Below are 20,727 nucleotides of genomic sequence, written 5' to 3' on the forward strand. Positions count from 1 at the left end.
TCAATGTCTGTATGAACTTTCAAGGCAGATACTTCAGGTGCTGATCCAGATTACTACGTTACATTTATTTAGTACTAGTTACAAATATTGGTGACTAAAATGAGAAAATTCACTGGGAGGCAAGAATTTTTTTGGGTAATATCTTTTATTGGACCAACTGCATGGATGGGATAGACTTTAACAAGTTTTCAGGTATCACAGTACCCTGCCTCAAGTCTCTGAGAAGGTTACGGTCTTCCTCATGGTAACTTCTCTCAAAACCCAAGGAAAGATACCATAATACCCAAAGGCTTGTCTAAGTCTATCCCAGAGCACCTTATAGACTAAATCATATAAATAAATCTAATTCCAACCAAGCAGTTGGTCCAATAAAGAGAGATCACCCACAAAAATTATTTTCTTACATATTTTCTGGACCATAGCAGCTACCTCATAAGTTCAACACTACCAAATTCAGTGGGTAGTTTTCTACTCTCTATTTACAATAGCAATAGCTTTGGAGGTAAGAGAGCCCTTTCTGAATTTACCTTCAATTGGATTTACACCAATATAGTCAAGAGTAAAATAGGGCCCACTGACATTTAGTTCAGCGAGGCTTTTACTGAATTTTCTTATCAGTATCTTAATCCTTGTTCATTCTTCCCTTCAATAAGACAGCAAGAGGCAAATACTCCTATCCTACTTAAGTCTTCAGAGCCACAGTAAAATCCTCCAGGCCTCACAACATTGTAAAAAGACTTGGAAGAGTCCTCTTCTATCTAGTGAACATGCACCAGTATTCAGTTGTTCATATTCTTCTTGGGAGGTTTCTGTGTGTGGAAGGTAAAGCTGCATAAAATGATAGTGATCCACTATTTTGTGGGTTGGGTGATAGTGAGGAGAGGTCTTAAACCCCAAAGATACAGCAGGAACCTCCATGGGGTTAGAGTTCAGGGGTAGAGGAAAAATCCTTCACTCAAGCTGAATCTACTCACTACATCAAAAAAAAAAAAAAAGTGTCCACCACTGTTGCCATAATTTTCTCAGCTTGGACACAATTCTCCAAAACAGACAAGTCTATACTTAAGCAACAGCAATATTCTCAACTGGGTATTGAGACTTTTCTTGCCATATTTACTTGAATATAAGATGACCCTCACAGTAGTTGGCTTCTATACCTGGAAAATTTATAAATTATAGTTATTATATTTTATAAATATAAATTTATAAATTTACAAATGTATAATTTTTCCAGGTATAGAATCTACTTATTGGAGATTTACCTTGAATTTGTCCCCTTCCCACTGCCACAGCAGGGAAAATAAATCTGGCGGGTCAGGTAGACCCCTTGTCCTCTGCCTCCCACCAGCTTCTTCCTTCTGCAGCGCTTTACCCCTCTCCTTACAGTCAGACCCTGCTCTCCCTAAGCACAGGGAAGTGAAGGGCAAATTTGAAAACACTGACGTCAAAATAAACAGACCCGTAGTAACTTGCATATGGTACCCATAGACTCAGTTCATCCAGAATTTATGTATTTCACCTCTTTTGTACCCATGCTAAAATTTTCAGCAGTTTCTCCATAAAGACATTTTAAGCATTTTATACCTACTTCTATATAGGACAAACTATGCATAATATTAGTCAAAAGCCAAAAACCTCATGATTTACTATACAGTTCACTGGGCTGGGCCCCAGCAGAATCAACAGTATTTCAAGGTGTGGTGACCCCACAGCTCAGAATTGTCTACGTACGTGTGTGTACTTCAGATACGTGTCCCCCCCCTCACCTCCACAAAGGAGCCATGTGCTAATTAGCCCCCCCACTCATAACTGGAACCAGGTGTTCTTGTCATGAGTCCTAGGAAGCTCCAAAACTGTATATGCAGATGAGGCACAGAGCAACCTAACCTGGCTCCACCTCATGGACTGGGTCACACTAATCATATGCAACAGGCTGAGAGAAAGGGTGAGGAGAAGGATTCTACGTGAACTGTTTGAGACTTGTTTGATGATGCTTCCCAGATATGTAAAGCTGTGAAGAAAGAGGAATGACTGGAAATGGGAAAAAGGTACAGTTCAGCTGTGGGAATGAAGTGGAAATTGAAATGTATGCAATGTAGTGACTCAGTATGACATGGGGGGGGGGAAAAGAGTCAGCACTGAGGACTGCATTCAGTGCGCACTACCATATATCTTATTCATATGAGCTGCACTAACCTATCTTCACAGGTTTCCATTAGCATGTTTGCCCAATATGGGCCATACATTTTATAATCATGCTCAGTGCTGGGTAAATTTAATCAACTTCATAGTTGTTTTCTATTAACTGAGTACATGCTGCTTTTGGCAGCAGTTTAATGATATACAATGTATTTAGTGAGGTTTCCTTATATGCAAATATAAGACGAAGGGAAAAAAACCTTTGTCTTGTGTTCAAGTAAATACAGTAATTTACTTTTGCATTTCTGCTTTGGTGCAAAAATACAGTCAGACGATGTTACCTGACCCCAATCTTTGATTAGTACACATAATAAATGGGTACACCATATTGTGAATGAACAATGTTGCTACCCTAGCACAGTCAGTCTAGTCAATGAAGAGGATTTCTAATTTGAAATGTTTCCATGTGCCACTTCCTTTAAGGGGTGGAAGTGACCAAAAATAGAGAGAGGAACTGGATTTACTCTATAATGAATAATTAGTCACATATGATACAAGGCAGATTTTAGGACCCAATGTACATTCATTTTCTGCTTCGAGAAAAGTTAAAGAAGAAAGACAAGATGTGGAGTAAAGAAACAAAATGAAATCTTCTTTCAGATTTTGGCTCTTAGGAGCTGACTTTTTCTTAAGTAGTTCCAGAAAAGAGTAAAGTTTGTGATAGAGGAAAAATGACATCAAACCCTACCAGTCTTACTACTACAAAACTCTGAATTTTTCACAAATTGATTCATAGATTGTAAGGGGCTGGAAGGGACCTTGCAAGATCATCAGGCCCAGCCCCCTTGCACTAGGCAGGAAAGACAACGGGGGTCAAATGACCCAGTGAGGTGACTGTTCAGTCTCCTCTTGAAGATTTCCAGAGTAGGTGATTTGCACCACCTCTGGAGGAAACTTATTTCACAGTCTGGACACCCTGTGAAGAAGTTCTTCCTGGTATTAAGCCTCAAACGGTCTTCCAGGAGTTTGTGGCCATTACTCCTGGTTTTCCCCAAGGGTGCCCTGGTGAACAGCTGATTGCCAAGCCCTTGATGTATTCCCTTGATATAGGGGTAAGCCACTACTAAGTCCCCTCTCTGCCTTCTCTTTTTTAGGATGAAGAGATCCAGGTCTCTCAGCCTTTCCTCATATGGCTTGTCTTCCAAGTCCCTGATCAACAAGTGGCTTCTCTGAACTCTCTCGAGCTTTTCCATGTCCTTGTTGAAGTGGGGTGCCCAGAACTGGACATAGTACTCCAGCTGCGGTCTCACCAATGCTGAGTAAAGTGGAAAAATCTCTTCCCTGGTTTTGCCTGAGATGCATCGGTTGATGCATGTCAGAATATTGTTTGCCCTGCTGGCTACAGCATCGCACTGACAGCTCACGTTCATACTATGGTCTGTTATTACCCCTAGGTAATAATTTCAGTCATGGTGCTAGTCAGTTTGGCACCACTGAGTGTGGTGTAAGTTTGGCCTGTAAGTATGTTGGGAATTGTTCATCCCCAGATGGAGCGCTTTACACTTCTCAAATGTTGAACTTCATCTGGTTCCAAACCACCCAACTTGTCAGCCTGTCTAGGTCCGCCTATATCTGCAGCCTATTTTCAAGCGTGACCATGCTCCCCCATAATGTGTCATCTGCAAGCTTGGCCAGTGAGCTCTTCACCCCCACATCCAAATCATTGATAAAGACGTTGAAAAGCACTGAACCAAGCACAGACCCCTGAGGGACACCACTGGCCACTTCTCGCCAGGACAAGACAGATCTGTTCATTAGAACTCTTCCTTTTTTTCTTCTATTCCATAGGGCCCTCCTCACTAAAAATCATTGGGGTGGTAAATATGTTCTCAGTTTACTACTTTCGCTGCCAGGTAAAATCCCTTTTTTATTAACTGCCTATTAACAAGTCCCATAATATAGCAGTTGCCAGATAATGGAACAACAGCCGCATGTTTCATAAATTTTATTTAAAAGAAAAAAAGTACAATGTGCTTAACCAGCTGCATTTTCATGGAATGATATACAACCCTTCCTACTGTCACTTTAGATCAAATATATCTCTGGTAAAGTTCCACTGACTTCAAAAAAGCCTGCACCATGGAAGAATTTGGCCTAATGCCTCCAAATAATGAAAACATGAGGCATGTAATTTTTGTGGTAAAATAATTTCTTCCTTTAGTTCACCTGCCTTGGTACTAATGGCCTAAAGGATTTCAAATCCCTTTATTCTGTCATTGGCAAGGCAGATACTTTCTGAAAGGAGGTGCAGGGAGCACTGTAACACATCTGGTTCATTTATTCTACATACAACGTATGTAACCAAAACCATCAACAATGGCTTGTACAAGTGCTGGCACATGCACATGCAAATATATTAAAATGGAAAAAAGTTTATCACAAGAAAGCTGCAGAAGCACAATGACATTAAGATGACCAAGGTGGTGATTGTTTTTTCAATAGCAGATGCTCTATTTCTCCCTTAAATATAACCCTACATGTCTTGATTTCTTTGAGAGTATCGCTGGAATAGCCTAATTTCTCCTGTAGGCAATGTATTCGACTTGACATGTATGAGTATTCTTTATCCAGTAATCTGTTTCATAGTATGTCAGTTCTTTGGGTACAAACTATCACAGGGAAAGTTTTCAAATGGTTTCGGTTAAGAGAAGTATATGGGACCACCCAGAAAATTCATCCAGACTGATCTACTCAGTGGGCCTCAAAGTCCCACTGACAGACTTTATACCAGTGGTTCTCAACCTTTTTAGACTTAAGACACCCTCCTTAGACTCAAGGCTGCCCTCAGAAAATACCAGCTCTTAGCTTTCTCTTATTTTTTTGACTATGGAAATAATTGAGCCATTCTTCTGTTGCAAATAACTCAAAAAGACCACAACAGGTCAGATATTACAGTTTCTAATACTAGAAATTCCTATTTGAAATCTCTGGGTCTATCTTGTGAATCTTGTGCTAACATTGTGTGAAAGGATCAAGGCACCTCAGGGTGCCATGACACCCTGGTTGAGACTCATTGCTTTATGATATTCTACTGCAAATGAAATAACCAAGCAGGAACAGAGTTTTGCTCTCCCACTCCTTCCTGCATACTGAAGTGAATGCAAAATAAAATTATGATTCTCTGAGGACAAGGTAAGCAAGTTCAAGATGTCCATAGGACAGAGCAAGTAAAGCCAAAGGTATCTTCAGGAACTGTGCAAGAGATTCATTATAATATGGATCAAAGAGATTTTTTTTTTTTTTTTTTTTTTTTAAAAGGACAGAGATTAGTGAGCAGATGTCTGGAAAAAAATCCCGGAATCCATATAGGGTTTACCCTGCACCTCTGGGATTAAGGCAACTACACATAGTTTTTTCTCAAGTTGAAGAGTGACAAGTATGCATTAGTTTTCAGTTACCAAAGGCTTTCTTAAATTCTTAATCTTATTTTCTCTTTTAATAATGTGTTTCTTAACCCCAAGGGTGAGGTTGGGCGGGAGGACAGAATAGGGAGGAAGAGAAGTGCCTTTTTAACATAAGGATGAGGAAGCACCATTTCGTTTCAAATTTCGTTTCAATGGGACAGTGTTTCATTTAGAGTTTCATTTCATCGAAACTGTTTCGCTGTTTCATCCATAGGCTATAATGGGGAACCACAAAACTGCCTATAACTTTGTCATTTCATGCCTGATTCAGATGAAACTTGCAGGGATGGCAGCCCCTTTTGAGGCCACGAAGCTTGCGAAGTTTCAACGAGGTAGGTGCAGGGGCTTCTGGGAAACTGCACCTTAAACTGTTCAGAGCAAAACTTGTGTCACTTGTAAGTGTGAAGGCACGAAAAAAGCTCAGTTCAAACAATGCTTTTTATGCTGTTTTTCCATCCCCCCCCCCGAGAGCACTGGGATTAGAAGGGACCTCAGGGAAGGATCACAGTCACTGGCCAGCTACACATGTCAATATCAGAGCAGTCCTTCCCCTCTCTTCCCCCTCCCACTCCTTAGTTTCTCTTTAACTGCAAGCAAGCCCAGCTTCAAAACCTTTCAAAACTTTTGAAACATGACTGCCCTCATTTTGTTTGAAGCCTTTTGTTTCATTTCAATTTAGCTGTTTCAAGCTCAAAACAAGTTGAAACAAAACAGACGGCGAAATTTCGCACAGCCCTGGAAAATACTATATTCCACTTCTCTTCAGAAAAGAAGAATGATTTTTGTGTGCTATTTATAAAGTGGTTGTGGTATTAGAAGACCGGTAAACAACAGATTGACCCTAACTTCTATAATAAATACCCTTAAATAGACAAGGACAAATAGCACTTATTTGTAGTGCACAAAAACATAATATTATAGAAGTCTGCAGTCCAAGGCTTTTTGGGGGTTTTCTTCTAGAGGTATTGAGTAGTTCCACTGTTGCCTGGGACTATACAAAAAAAATATTGCAAGATCAGCTTGGGGTTTCTAAGAATTCCTCTAGCATCATCTAGAGTCAGCTTAAATTTAAGAGCCAGACTTTCATGTTTACTCACAAAGGCTCTAATTCTGCAAAGCGCATAAAGAACTGCTTAGGCGTTTTGATGAATCAGAACCTAAGGTCTCAGTCTTGCAATCTGCTTCTTGTGGATGCAAGTCTACCAGTGAGCAATTTGCATTATCAGAGCCCTGCTGATAAAGGACAATTAAAGTTTGCTCAATTGGACCAGCTCTAGCTCCTCTTGTACAGTTTCTAACATATATGTAAGCCTCTTCTTGCCACTTATCATTCAAAATTATAAAGCCTATATGATTCACTCTGTGTTTTGAGGGCAGAATAGGATTTGGCTCTATCATCTAGGTTGGCGTTTTTCAACCTTTCTAGACCCAAGGCACCCCTCAAAAAGTGCCATTCTTTTTTACTACAGAAAAATAATAGAGCAATTCCTCTGTTGCAAAGAAAGCAGAAAGACGGGCAAGAATGTTTTACCACTATAGATTCCTATTTGAAATCTCGGGGTTCATCTAGTGAATGATGTTCGCACATCTACCAATGCTAATGTTGTGTGGCACCTTGCATCCTCAAAAGGATCTCAAGATACCCCAGTTGTCACAGCACCCTGGTTAAGAATCTCATATCCAGATTAAGAGTCAGTGCCAAAGCAGAAAACAAATACCCAGAAAAAGATCATTAAAGAATAAAACCTATGATGTTAATATTAGTAGAAACTTTGTCTGAGGGCTTGTTAATTTGGTCTAGATTCCCAAATCTTACCCTTGTACTATCAGAAACTACCCTGTTGCAAACAGACACTGAATTTCTTAGCATGCAGGAAACTAGGCTCAAGAAAGATATCCTGTGAGGCTACAGAAATAAGGTAGGTGCAAGAGCAATATTTAGCTTTTTATTTTTATTAAAAAGCATTTAAAAATACAATTTACTGTACATGAAGGACTCCTTCCTGCATTTTTTTACCGCCAACTAAGATAGTTTTAGAAACGAGCAATCTTTCTTTGGCCTATCCTGCCTCTGCTTCACACACTTATCACCTAGCACCCAACCCCTCAGAAGTCAGGCACTGATCATTTCCTTCCTGGTAGGTGAAGATAAAGTTTCACAACTTCCAAACAGTGTTGGGACATTTTTCTACTAACAAAGCAAAACAAAAAAACCCGACTGTGTGGTTAGGTGTTTTTTAAAAAGCAAAAAAACCCCACACATTTCCTGTTGCAGAGGGCACCTTGGGCTTCTAAGCAGAGGCTCCCAATCACTCATCCTCACTGCCAACAAGATCTCCTATTTTAAGAGTCAGGGGCTCAAATAGGTAGGCCACCTCATGCAGGATTTCTGACCTTCCAACCCACCGTCTGATCTTAACTCTGGAGTTAGGCACACAGGAGCAAGCACACCTAGAGCTTTCTGGCCTTCTTCAAATACTGTGCTTACATCTTGCTTATTTCTGCAGCCCTACAGGATCTCTTTCTTAGGCCTAGTTAATCCTGCCTACTAGGAAATTCAGAGCGTCTGTTTGCAATAGTGTAGACTCTGAGAGTACAAGAATAAAATGTGTGCACGAGGGCCTCAGGAAAAAAAAAATGTAAAAATGTTTACTCCTTCAAAACATTTACCACAGTTTAACATAGAAAGCTGTGTTTCACTATAGCTTTGACAGTAACACTATAAATTCTGCCTCTTAGTTGTTGTTTCCTAACCACAAAATAACTTTCTATTGAAAACATCTGAGGCAAATGGTTTGAGTAAAAATAAAGCCTGCAGTTTAAGTAACTCTGAAGCATGCCCAGCAGTCTGTTTAAGAAGGAAAAAGACCTGCGTGACTATCTCCCAACATACCAATCTTTATCCTTGGTTTGTATCCTTCACCTTACTAGGGAAGCATTTTCTTTTATACTTTTAGAGGATCCTTGTGCTCTAGCAAATACAGTGTACAGAGCCAGTGGGAAGTTCCTCTTCAAAAAATGATGGCATGATATGGCCTGTTTATTCCTAATGTTACATCCGTTCCTATGGCGCCCTTCACCACAGTATCTGGGGGCTCAGATCCAAGACACACATTAATATACAAGCAAGAAGCCTTATCAAAAATGAAATGTCATATCAAACAGAACTTGGAAAAGCAAGCTGCCAGCAAGTAAGGCATGCTTCTCAAGGCATAATTATTTACAAGAACTACTGAAGTTGTTAACAGAAGACTGAGAGCAGCAGTTGGGAAGAAAACTGTTGAAAGAAAAAAATTTTAGAGGCCAGAGTATTTGATCAAGCCACTCTCACAAGAAGCCTACTGGTTTAAGCCTGTAGCTGTCAACTTGCCATTTCTCCCTCTCCATCCCCACTCTTCCAGATCACAACTGTGGCAACTTGGCTCAGGGAGTGAGGTGGGCTCTAAGGTTTCAAGGAGCTGTAGCAGACACCAAAGGGCCCAAAAAGGAAAAGGACTTGGGAGTGGTACATAGGTATGGGGGAGCAGCTTCTCAGCAAATGTAAACTGTTATAGTTCCATTGATCTCCATAGTGCTACAACCACTTATACCAGCTAAAGATCTGACCCAAATTCTCCTAGAGGTAGCAATCTACCTACTCAGAAAGCAGGACAGATTTGCACCTTTGAGACTAACTAAATCAGAGCTACATAAGCATCTCTATGAAAGCGTATGCACCTCTGATTTAGTTAAGTCTATAAGGTACAAATCTACCTGAACTTCAGACTAACACAACTAGCTAACTATATTAGCCTGGTTATCCACAGCTTTCAGGTGCTGAACTGCCTCCTTACTCTATGGGAGAGCAAACTCCATCACCCTCTTCAAATAAGTTTGCAAAGAAAGAGAGAGGCAACATTCAAAAAAAAAAAAAAAAAATTCCGTCCATTGTGGAAATTTGGCTATTTGTCCCTCATGGTTTTCAGCATCTATTCTTTTCTGTTCACCTCTGTTAAATCACTTCATCATCACATACACCATGCGCAGAAACGGATAGATTTGCCAGGAATCAAAAGGAATGTGGCTTAAATCAAAGGACTGAACACACATCAAATTGGTAATTCATCAGAACAGAAGAACCGTGCTTTTAAAGACTACACAGCCAAATTTGCTCTTTGGTGACCTAGGATTGGGTTATTTGCAGTTCTAGTTATTTATTTATGTGGAACTCTTATGATTAGGGGTGTGCGAAATGGGCCCTATTCCATTTGGATTCAGCCTGAATCAGGGACATTGATTCGATTAATTGATTCAGATCACTGTCCCCGATTCAATTTAGTCAAATCTGAATCTGAAGATTTGATGCCAATTCAGAGAATTGGCAATTTGGAAATAGACACAGCTTTAAATGTTTTTTCTACATACCTTGAGGTAGTAGGCACAGCTTGTGATCGCCATGATGTTGGGGCAGATGGAGAGTCCCAAAGGAGCATGGGGGGGCCCCCTGCATGCTCGGCAATGAACCTGGAAGTGGACCGGGAAGTACTTCTGGCCCACTTCTGGGCCCACCGGGGAGCTCGCTGGGGGCCCCCCGCGTGTCCCCCTGGCTTGGCAATCAGCCACAGGGGGACCCCGGGTGCCCCCCCAACCCAGGAGGCACCAGTCACCAAGTCGGAGTGGCATGGGGGGGGGCCCTGCACGCTCCCCAGCGGACTCGGAAATGGACAGGAAGTGCTTCTGATCCAATTTTGGGTCTGCTGACGAGCGCCTGGGGAGCCCTCTGTGGGACACTCCATGCACCCCAACATCACAGTATTTACCACCGCCTGCTACCGAGAGGTATGTAGAAAAAACATTTAAAGCTGTCCCTATATCCGAATTGCTGAATCTCTCCAAATCAATGCGGAGGGTTCCGACTCGATTCGGAGGAGTTAAAGGGTCCTCTGATTTGATTCGGATTCAGAGATTCAGCCACCAAATTGGGCTGAATCTCCGCCAAATTGAATCGGGGACAGAAGCTTTGCACAGCCCTACTTATAATCCACTATATCCTGCCAGGCCTTTGTTTCACCACACTTCAAAAAATAACAATTCTTTTAGGTTGCACGCAGTTTGGTAGCAGCTCCTTGTTCTGTCCTGTAGAAGAGCATTCAATACTTTCCATTACTGAAAATGTTCCATAGAAACCCAGATTTTGCTTTCAGCTTATACGTATCAAAAGTAATAACATTATTAGGAACAAGAAAGTTGGCTGCTTTGGAGATCGATTGTGACCTGATGGTAGCAGATGGACTGAAGCAGAAAAATCCATAGGAAGGGGACAAGCAATCTACCCATATGATCAAAGGCCAAGAAAGCAAGCCTTACGAGGAGAGGCTGAGGGACATGGAACTCTTCAGCCTGGCAAAGAGAAGGCTCGGGGGTGTCTTGGTGGCTGCCTATAAGTATATAAGTTGGGTGCATCAGGATCTGGGGGAACACTTGTTCACCAGGGCTCCCCAAGGGATAACTAGATCTAATGGCTACAAACTTCTAGAAGGCCGACTCAGACTCAATATAAGGAAAAACTTCTTTACAGTAAGAGTGTCCAAAGTCTGGAACAGACTCCCCTCAGAGGCGGTGTAAGCACCTACTCTGGACTCATTCAAAAGGTGTTTGGATGTTTATCTTGCTGGGATCATTTGATCCCTGCAGACTTCCTACCTCTGGCAGGGAGGCTGAACTCAATGATCTCACGAGGTCCCTTCCAGCCCCTAATGTCTACGAGATCTACTCCATATCCCCACACACTGCAGAATCACCCACTTTTGCTCCCTTTTGCCCATGCAATAAAAAGGCGCATCTGTTTCTGAGTGATAAACACCTGACAAGCTCATAGGCAACAGGGATGTTTTTTCCCTGAAAATGCCTTATAAAAATAAAGGCAACCAGGATGGCTGGGGAGGAAGGAATCAGTGAAACAAGTTTCAAGGGTGGACAGACAGATTAAGGTTCCCATGAAGTTTGAATTACTTTCAAAAAAATTAGACTGGGTTTGATAACTAAAAATACAACATCAAAATAATGCTATCATCAGGATTGGGTTGTGGGTTGTGCTTGGATTAGTAAAAAATTATCCCTCTGCTACCCAGACACAAAATGGCCTTGTCAACATAATTAACAAGAAGCAGAAAACCCCCTGCAAAAAAACCAACTTTGATGCTACACATTGAAGCTTGTTCCAGTAACGTCTCTTTAGTGTGGTCATGCTTGCTTGCTCTATTGGATAGTTAGCTTCTCTTCCCATCCCACATGGGCAGTTATGCCCTCATCTCCATATACAGGTGTGCTTACAGGAGAGATACATTCCACATCATTGTAAGTCTGTTTAAAACAGAATAAACTTTCTAGAGAATTTTAATAGCAAGTACAATTAAATAAGCAAAGTTAGTAATACTGGCTGGATGCTTCCAGGGGAGCTCAGCCCTGGAGAAAATCCCTTGAGGTTTAAGGGCATTCTTGCAAAAGCATCATTTTCCATGTCGGTGATGAAAGGAAGCCAGATTGTTATATGCTTTATTGCTCAGACATGTCTCTTCCAAAGTCAGTCATCTTTTCCACAGTGAGGATAGCAGAGATAGACACAAACCATCTGTCCAGTCTTCCCACTACCTCATTCTGACTGACTGCATCTCTGGCCACTTCCCCGATGACCCATGCTTGCGTGCAAGCTGGACACAAATAGAAGGCTGGCTGTTGTAGCTAAGGGAGAGATGTCTTTAACAAATGTACCTTATTGTAATGTACTTCTTGAAGTACCACTTGCAAAAAAATGAATGTCAAAATAGAAGCATGTTTGTGTGTGCTTGGAAACTATAATCTACAGATCAATCATAGGCCCCGATCCTGCAGATAAATCTACCTACCGTGGCTAGTGACAGGATTTGTAAAAATTTATGCAGCATTTGCTAGCTCAAAGTTATGCCTAATCCACAGGCTGAAATACCCCAGTATCCTGGATTTCAGCCTTTTTCCTCTGTATCCCGCATCCGCTTAGGTTTGAAAGCCCTGGTGTCCCACTGGCCAGACTGCTTATTAATACAACCTCCCATATCAATTAAAACTATTATGCTAAGTGCCACATACAGAGTGTGTGTGTGTGTGTGTGTGTGTGTGTGTGTGTGTGTGTGTGTGTGAGTAAAGCTTGAAATTTAAAATGGAGGAAAGACAGACTGGGAGAGAGACACGAAAAGGTCGAGTGACTCAGCTAACATCATCCAGCAGGATGCTGGCCCAACAAGAAACAAAACCAAAGCCCAGATGCAGTGCTCAACCCATTAGCAAGCACTATTTTTCAGTAAATCAGTTCTAAATAAAAAAAATTTTAAAACCAACAAACGATACGTAGCCAGACATCAATCCATCAATTTATTCTGAGTTTATACATCAAATCCCTTTTAAGTGACAAGAACACCTCTGCCACAGAACATGCTACTCAGGTGACAAACTAGTGTTGACAGCCCTCGCACTCATACGCTGGATGACAAATTGTCTTTTCCTGAAACCCAAAGTACTTGCAAAAATGGTAACCGAGATAGCACAGCACCCACACTTGTGGGAAGAATAGCACTGGGACAGTCTATTCAGACTCAGGAAAACAACAACATTGGTTTACGTCTGGTTCAGCTTTGTAAGGATACCTATGTGGTTCACTGGACTAGAAATTTGAATCCTTTTTAAAAAGAAAGTTTGGATTATATGGATGGGAACAACACCCAGAAAGATACCTACTGGCCCAAGGTAAGAGTTTTTTCCCCACATCCTGGGCATAAGGACCTTAACTGGCACTAACACGTTATATCAGTAAGACAGCTTAGAAGTACTACACAGATAGAGTCTAATAGACTGAGTATCATAATTGCACAGTACTGCTTTACATCTGCATTTAGGCTATATATAAACCTTAGCTCAAAGCAGTCTTTTGCCATGAAAAGCCATTTATAATTAATAAATCCAAATGCAGAGAATGAATTACAATGAGTATGTTTTATATAATGCCACCTACCTGCAGCGGCTAAATACAAAATCATTAAAGCAAATACTGGAGTCGTACAACTTGAAGTCATTTTTGCAAACGCTATTTTCTAAAAAAATCAGCTTCCTTTGTTGTTCTTCATGTAGATGTACTTCCTTTGAAAACCAGTGGAATATACTTTGCAATCAAGTCTTCCAGAATTCTAATGGCCTAGAAGGAGAAGTAAAATACATTGTGTTAAATAGTTGAAAACATTTATGTAAAATTACATCTTTTTATTATATCTAGCTGTGGCGGCGAGGCACCACCACAGGCTCCTGAAGGGGAGAGGGTAACCCCCGTGGGCCCCATACACCGGGAACAGACCTCCGGCGGGGATAACTTACCTCCCGCAGGGCAGCCGGAGCAGGAGCCGCGACTGTGGCCACAGCCGCGCAAACCGGTGTTACACTGGCTGTTTAATCAGCTGTTTCCGGCGTGGGAAACAGCTGGACCAATCCCAGCAGCCATACTGGCCGCTGCGGAAAAGTTTAAAAGCCCTGCCAGAACTAGGGCAGGGAGGGAGCCAGAGAGAGAGAGAGTGCTGGCAGGCAGCACACTAGGCGTGCTGCGACTCCGGCGCAGGAAGGGAGCAACACAGCCTGCGCGGCTCCTGCAGGCAGCATAAAGGAAACCTTTGAGCCCCCTGCAGGAGGCAAAGCAGGGAAAGCCCTCTGGCTCCCTGCAGAAGAGGAGCTCAAGGAGGCATTGGAGTTCCCTGCAGGCAGCAGGGGAAAGGAGGCATTTGAGCCCCCTAGAGGAGGCAGAGGTAAAGGAGGCAGCTCTACAGCCATCTCCTCCTCAGGGGAATATTTGTTCTGAGAAAAGAAAGCCCCAAGAAGGGGGGAAAAAGTAAAAGAGACCAGGGAAGGCAGGCCCTGGGCCATCCTACAGGGCTGAAAATCACTGTTTATGGATATCCACCTAGTTGGCGAGTGGATGGGGTGTAGGGGAGGCGGAGCCCTGTGGAACATCGCGCCAAACAATTGTGAGTACTGCCGCCTGTCGGGAGGGCCTTCCGGGAAGATCTCCACTGAAAACCACCTCTCTTGATAGTTTAACATCAAGTCGTGGCAAACAAGTCTAGGGGAGGGGCTACACACCCGACAGGCCGGGCAGCACGCAAGGCGCAAGACATCACACTAGCAAAAGATATTTTTTAGACTATTACACAAGTATATTTTACACTTCTGAATATTCTAGGTAGCAAGAGGGGCATTTAATCCATAATTAATCTTTTTGTCTTTCATATTGGCTTCCACTCCATTTTCTGCCCCCTTCTCCTCCCTCCCTGCTCAACCCCCCCCCCCAAAAAAAAAAAAAAACAACAAAAAAAAACACCAAACCACATTGGGTGCCTTCCCAGCCATAAATACCTTCAGGGCAAATATTGCTGAAGTCTGGAAGTAGTCCCTATGGGCTTATGTTAGTTTAAATATACAGAGTTTCCTTGGGTCACTGATGTCAGGAAATACATTACCCCACCTTAAAATATTGGAAGATACTGCAGACATTCACAAGTTACTTACAGGTAACACAATGATTCCGAGAGATTTCTCAGTACTACTAACTTGAAAACCATTTGTAGATTCATAACACTAACAGAGAGTTTATAGAATTTTTATTTAAAAAATGTTTTGGGCCCTGACCATACGAATTACCATAAATATTCACACTGACAATCAATACATCTTAGATATGCTGTATAGATTAAATTACAACACATTGAATACCAGTGAATATTATTTGGAGTTTAAGATTTTTTTATAAAAATTTCCAAACTAACTTTATAGATTTTTGAGTGCATCAGTTACCATACAATGCAACAGTCTCCCCTATGTTATCATCCTCTTTCTTCTCCAACAGCTAACTCGGGGGTTTGACAATCTTTTATGGTCAGGGTACCCCCAGCAGCCAGTCGATTAGCCGGGGGGTGGGGCGGGAGCGGGAGCAGAGGGGGTTCCCAAGCAGCTGTTTGATGCACGGGGAGGGAGAGTCCCACATGCAGCAGCAGCAAAGCCAGAATTGCTGCCAGAAAAGCCAGAAGTGCCACATACCCCCTGGGTCCTTCCAAAGTAGCCCCAGGGGTATGCGTACCCTCAGTTGAAAACCCCTGAGCTAACTGCCAAGAATGAGAATCTCAAGTCAGTATACAGGGAATTAGAATGTTGTTTATCAGATCCAACCAAATAAAAAGCAAAAATATTTTATTTCCCTACCAACCTTTACAAACAGAAAATGACAGATGATGGCTCAGTAACCATCTTAGAAATCAGATCAAACTACTGAAAATAAGCATTGCAGGTTGAGTGCCAGAATGTAGTTGAGCCAAGACAGAATTCCAAACCAAGGCAAAACTAATGGTTTAAAAAACAAACAAACAAACAAACAAACAAAACAAAAAACAAAAAAACCCTTGCTCACCTTGGGTGGAATCAAGATAAGGTCATGGAAACTCAGGGCTAGGCCTGACCTTCACCATTATCTGCTACAGACTATAATTTTGAATGATCAGCAGCATGTGCCATCACTGGATTATCATTTCCCAGAAGCAACACAAGGGGTTGAGAGGAAAATTCCAAGAACCTCTTTGAGGATTTGTCCTCCAAATAATTAGGGACCTATCTTATTAGTGGTTTAGCAGATTTCACAGGAAACTTGAAATTTGGGATTATCCACTAAATCAACAACAACAAAAAAAACTTAATAAAAATAAAATGCTGGCTTCCCAGTGGGAGCCAGAGGGATGCACTGCCAGAAGGGGAAGCTGGCAAGGTGGCACAAAGAGCAGCAGACAAGACGGCAGCTGCCCCCTAATCCCTCCTCCCCTGCCACGGCCTCTCCACCAATAAGCACCAAGGAGTAGGACTGCACGAAAGGCAGCCAGCAGTCAAAATGCTGGCCACCCCTTCATCCCTCCTCCCACCTGGGACCTCTCCACCAATCAGCACCAAGGGGTGGGGCCACTGAGAAATGACCACAGAATTAGAGCTTCAACCTGCGATCAACCCATGAAAATTCGTAAGTCCCCCTGCGATTTAGGTAAACCCCTACAAATAATTCTTAAAGAGAATTTCCCCCATAGAATAAATTGCAGTTAAACTCTAGGCAAGGGCTGTCAGTGCAATAACCCAGGGCCTGTCCACTGATTCTTCCTCTACAGCTGTGGTTTTCAATTGGTGGTTCACAGACTATGTCTAAGGGTCAACAAAAGATGCCTATGATCAATCAAAAGTGTGTGAATACCTACACTTATCATTCAAAGGGGTCTGTACCTCCATTCAAAAGTTCCAAAGGGGTCTGCACCTCTGTTCAAATTTTTTTAGGGATTCGCAAATGAGAAAAGGTTGAAAACACTGTTCTACAGGAACTTCCTCTAATGGACTTAATAGGGCCTCAACTAATCACCTCTTTGTCACAGATCCCACCTTTAGGAAGAAAATTGCATCATCTTCACATAAAGGAGCCTTACACTAATAACTGCTATCTGTTGTGCAGAGAACAGTTCACCCACATCTCCACCTTTTCCACCCCACTACAAGTAAATCTTGACTCTGCAGTGTCCCATAGGGCGAGGGAAAAAGAAAAAAAGCATAGAAGTTTTGCTTGCCAATTTTACACAGAACTTAACCTGCTGAAAAAGGGCTCTTCGTGTAATCTCAAAACAATCCTAGACAATTAACCAAACCCTAAATTATCACATAAACACAATTCTCCACCCTCCTTTTCTTCTGTGCTGATTTCAAAGCACCCAGAGGGTGCAATTTAGTGGGCAAGGAGAGAAGGGGGAGAGGAAGAGTCCAGATTCATCAGGTCTTCCTGACCTACGGAAAAGAAGTTAAAACCATAAGTCTACACTCGTTATGGATAGCACTTCATTGCTGACTTCGGAAAGGAACAGCTTGCTTTATGCAGACCATTTAAATGCATTGCTATAGATTTACTGGAAGTCTTTTTACATCATTTATGTGTATTTGCTATTTTAAAATTCCCAAATCTAACATGTAAGATACATGTGACTAGATATTTTTATTGAAAAATACAGATTTTTTCCTATTGGATAAAAATTATATGAGACCATAATTAATATATGTGAATACTTAATAGTATATGGAAACCTTTAACATTTTAAGTGTCCCACTTTTTATTTAAGTTAGTTATCTGACTTAACAAAATGCATACAATTCACCATGTTGCCATAGTCTTTAAATGAGACCAGTATGCATTTTCTTCAGACCAACCTGGACTATCATGGGCATATTTTAAGGTATTAAGTGGCAATAAACATACTGAAAATACCTATTCCTTCATCTTTAGAAGAAGGTAAGATCCCTGCCAGAGCTGCATTATTTGTTCTATCGCTCCTTGTAAAATTAATATATGATTTTATAAGTTTGGATTGGAGGTTGTAGCATCAATATTTGTCTTATGAAGAGACAGCATTTCATATGCACTTATATTCTCAGCAGTAAGAGAAGCCATAGAATCATAGAAATTTAGGGTTGGAAGGGACCCCAGGAGGTCATTTAGTCCAATCTCCTGCTTAAGGCAGGACCATCCCCAACTAGATCGTCCCAGCCAAAGCTTTCTCCAGCCAGGTTTTGAAAACCTACAAAGATGGAGCTTCCACCACCTCTCTGGGTAACCTGTTCCAGTGTTCTACTACCTTTTTAGTGAGAAAATTCCCTGTCTTTCCTCATAAGTAATGTCCCCCAGTGCCCTCACCATTTTTGTTGCCCTCCGCTGGACTCTCCAATTTCTCCACATCCTTTCTGTAGTGGAGGGCCCAAAACTGAACACAGAACTCCAGATGTGGCCTCACTAGTGCTGAATAGAGGGCAATAATCATTTCCCTTGACCTGCTGGCAACACACCTACCAATGCAGCCCAGTATGCTGTTAGCCTTCCTGGCAACAAGGACACACTGCTAGATCATATTCAACTTGTTGTCCACTGTAACCCACAGGTCCTTTTCTGCAGAGCTGCTGCCCAGCCACTCAGCCCCCAGCCTGTACTTGTGCATGGGATTGTTCCATCCTAAATGCAGGACTTAGCACTTGTCCTTGTTGAATCTCATGAGATTCCTTTGGGCCCAATTCTCCAATTTGTCTAGGTCGCTCTGAATCCTAGCCCTACCCTCCAGCGTATCTACTACTCCCCCAGCTTGGTGTCATCTGAAAACTTGTTAAGGGTGCACTCCATCCCATCTCCCAGGTTACTGATGAAGATACTGAACAAGACAGGCCCCAGGACCAACCCCTGGGGCACTCCACTTAATACTGGTTGCCAACTAGACATCAAGCCATTGATTACTATTCTCTGAACCCGATGCTCCAGACAGTTTTCTACCTACCTTTCAGTCCATTCATTCAGCCCATACTTCCTTAGCTTCCCTGTAAGAATGTTGTGGGAGACTGTATCAAAAGCCTTGCTAAAATCAAGGTACACCATATCCTCTGGTCTCCCCACATCCGCTGGTCTCCCCACATTCAGTCATGTCATCATAGAAAGCAATCAAGTTGGTCAGGCATGACTTGTCCCTGGTGAATCCATGCTGACTCTTCCTAATCATCTTTCTTCTCCTCCAAGTGCTTAGAAATGGATTTCTTGAGGATCTGCTCCATGATTTTTTCCACGGACTGAGGTGACGCTGACTGGTCTGTAGTTCCCTGGATCCTCCTTCTTCCCTTTCTTAAATGCGGGCACTAAGTTTGCCCTTTTTTAATCATCCAGAACCTCTCCTGATCACCATGGGTTTTCAAAGATGATGGCCAATGGCTCTGCAGTCACATCAGCCAACTCCCTCAGCATCCTCAGGTGCATCCCATCTGGCCCCATGGACTTGTACACGTCCAGTTTTTTTTAAGTAGTCCCTAATCTGTTCTTTTGCCTTTGAGGGCTGCTCACCTCCTCCCAAAAGTGTGCTGCCCAGTATAGTAGTCTGGGAGTTGGCCTTGCCTGTGAAGACTTTAAGTAGTCCCTAATCTGTTCTTTTGCCTTTGAGGGCTGCTCACCTCCTCCCAAAAGTGTGCTGCCCAGTATAGTAGTCTGGGAGTTGGCCTTGCCTGTGAAGACTGAGGCAAAAAAAGTATTGAGCACTTCAGCCTTTTCTGCATCTTCTGTCACAAGGTTGTCTCCCCCATTCAGTAAGGGACCCACACTTTTCCTGATCCTCCTCTTGCTACCGACATACTTGTAGAAACCCTTCTTGTTACCCTTCACATCCCTTACTAGCTGCAATTCCAGTTGTGCTTTGGCCTTCCTGATTTCATCCCTGCATGCCCGAGCAATGCTCTTATATTCTTTCCTAGTTATTTGTCCAAGTTTCCACTTCTTATAAGTTGCCTTTTTGTGATTTAGGTTACTGAAGAGTTCCCTGCTAAGCCAAGCTGGTCTTCTGTCATGCTTGCTAGTCTTCCTGCACATTGGGATGGTTTGTTCCTGCACTCTCAGTAAGGCTTCTTTCAAGTACAGCCAGCTCTCTTGGACTCCTCTCCCCCTCAGTCTGGCTTCCCAGGGGATCCTTCCCATGAGTTCCCCGAGTGAGTCGAAGTCTGCTTTTCTGAAGTCCAGGATCCTTACTCTGCTGCTCTTCATCCTTCCTTTTCTCAGGATCCTGAACTCAATCATCTCGTGGTCATTACTGCCCAAGTTGCCATCCACTACTACATTCCCCTCCAATTCTTTCCTGTTTATGAGCAGCAGGTCAAGAAAAGCATGGCCCCTAGTTGACCACTCCAGCACCTACACCAGGAAGTTGTCCCCAATACTCTCCAAAAACTTCCTGTCCTCAACACAATCCAAAAACAACCCAAGCAATATCACAGACTACTAATGATCCTTCTTAGAAGCTCTAAACAGGAGCAATTTACTTAACTTATTATTCTCAAATATTTAGTAGAGTTACCTTTTCAGGAAAGTAGTACTGGAGAAAAATCAACACACAAAATATTGGAAACAGCGAAAAGCTCAAAACAGGAAAACTTCAGAAGTGACAACTTCCTTGGAGAATATTTAAGGCTTATAAAAATTACTGATCTTGAAACTACTGGAAGTATTTAATGAAGTCTTAGATTCCAATGTCACTCTTTC

At 42.3% G+C, this 20,727-nt stretch overlaps 1 protein-coding gene across 20 annotated transcripts in view; it reads right to left on the reverse strand.

The window, feature by feature from the left end:
* Positions 1-20,727, reverse strand: part of TGFBR3 (transforming growth factor beta receptor 3) — a 185,677-nt gene that overhangs the window by 150,285 nt on the left and 14,665 nt on the right. For all 20 annotated transcript variants that reach the window (XR_003093613.1, XR_003093612.1, XR_003093610.1 and 17 more), the window contains exon 3: positions 13,627-13,806. Coding sequence is in view for 6 of the 20 variants with exons in the window: in XM_006021813.3 (XP_006021875.1) it covers positions 13,627-13,687 (61 nt within the window). In the remaining 14 variants the exon portion in view is untranslated. The remainder of the gene's footprint in view (positions 1-13,626; positions 13,807-20,727) is intronic.

Source organism: Alligator sinensis, unplaced genomic scaffold (assembly GCF_000455745.1).
Source record: "Alligator sinensis unplaced genomic scaffold, ASM45574v1 scaffold199_1, whole genome shotgun sequence".
Classification (NCBI taxonomy): Eukaryota; Metazoa; Chordata; order Crocodylia; family Alligatoridae; genus Alligator; species Alligator sinensis.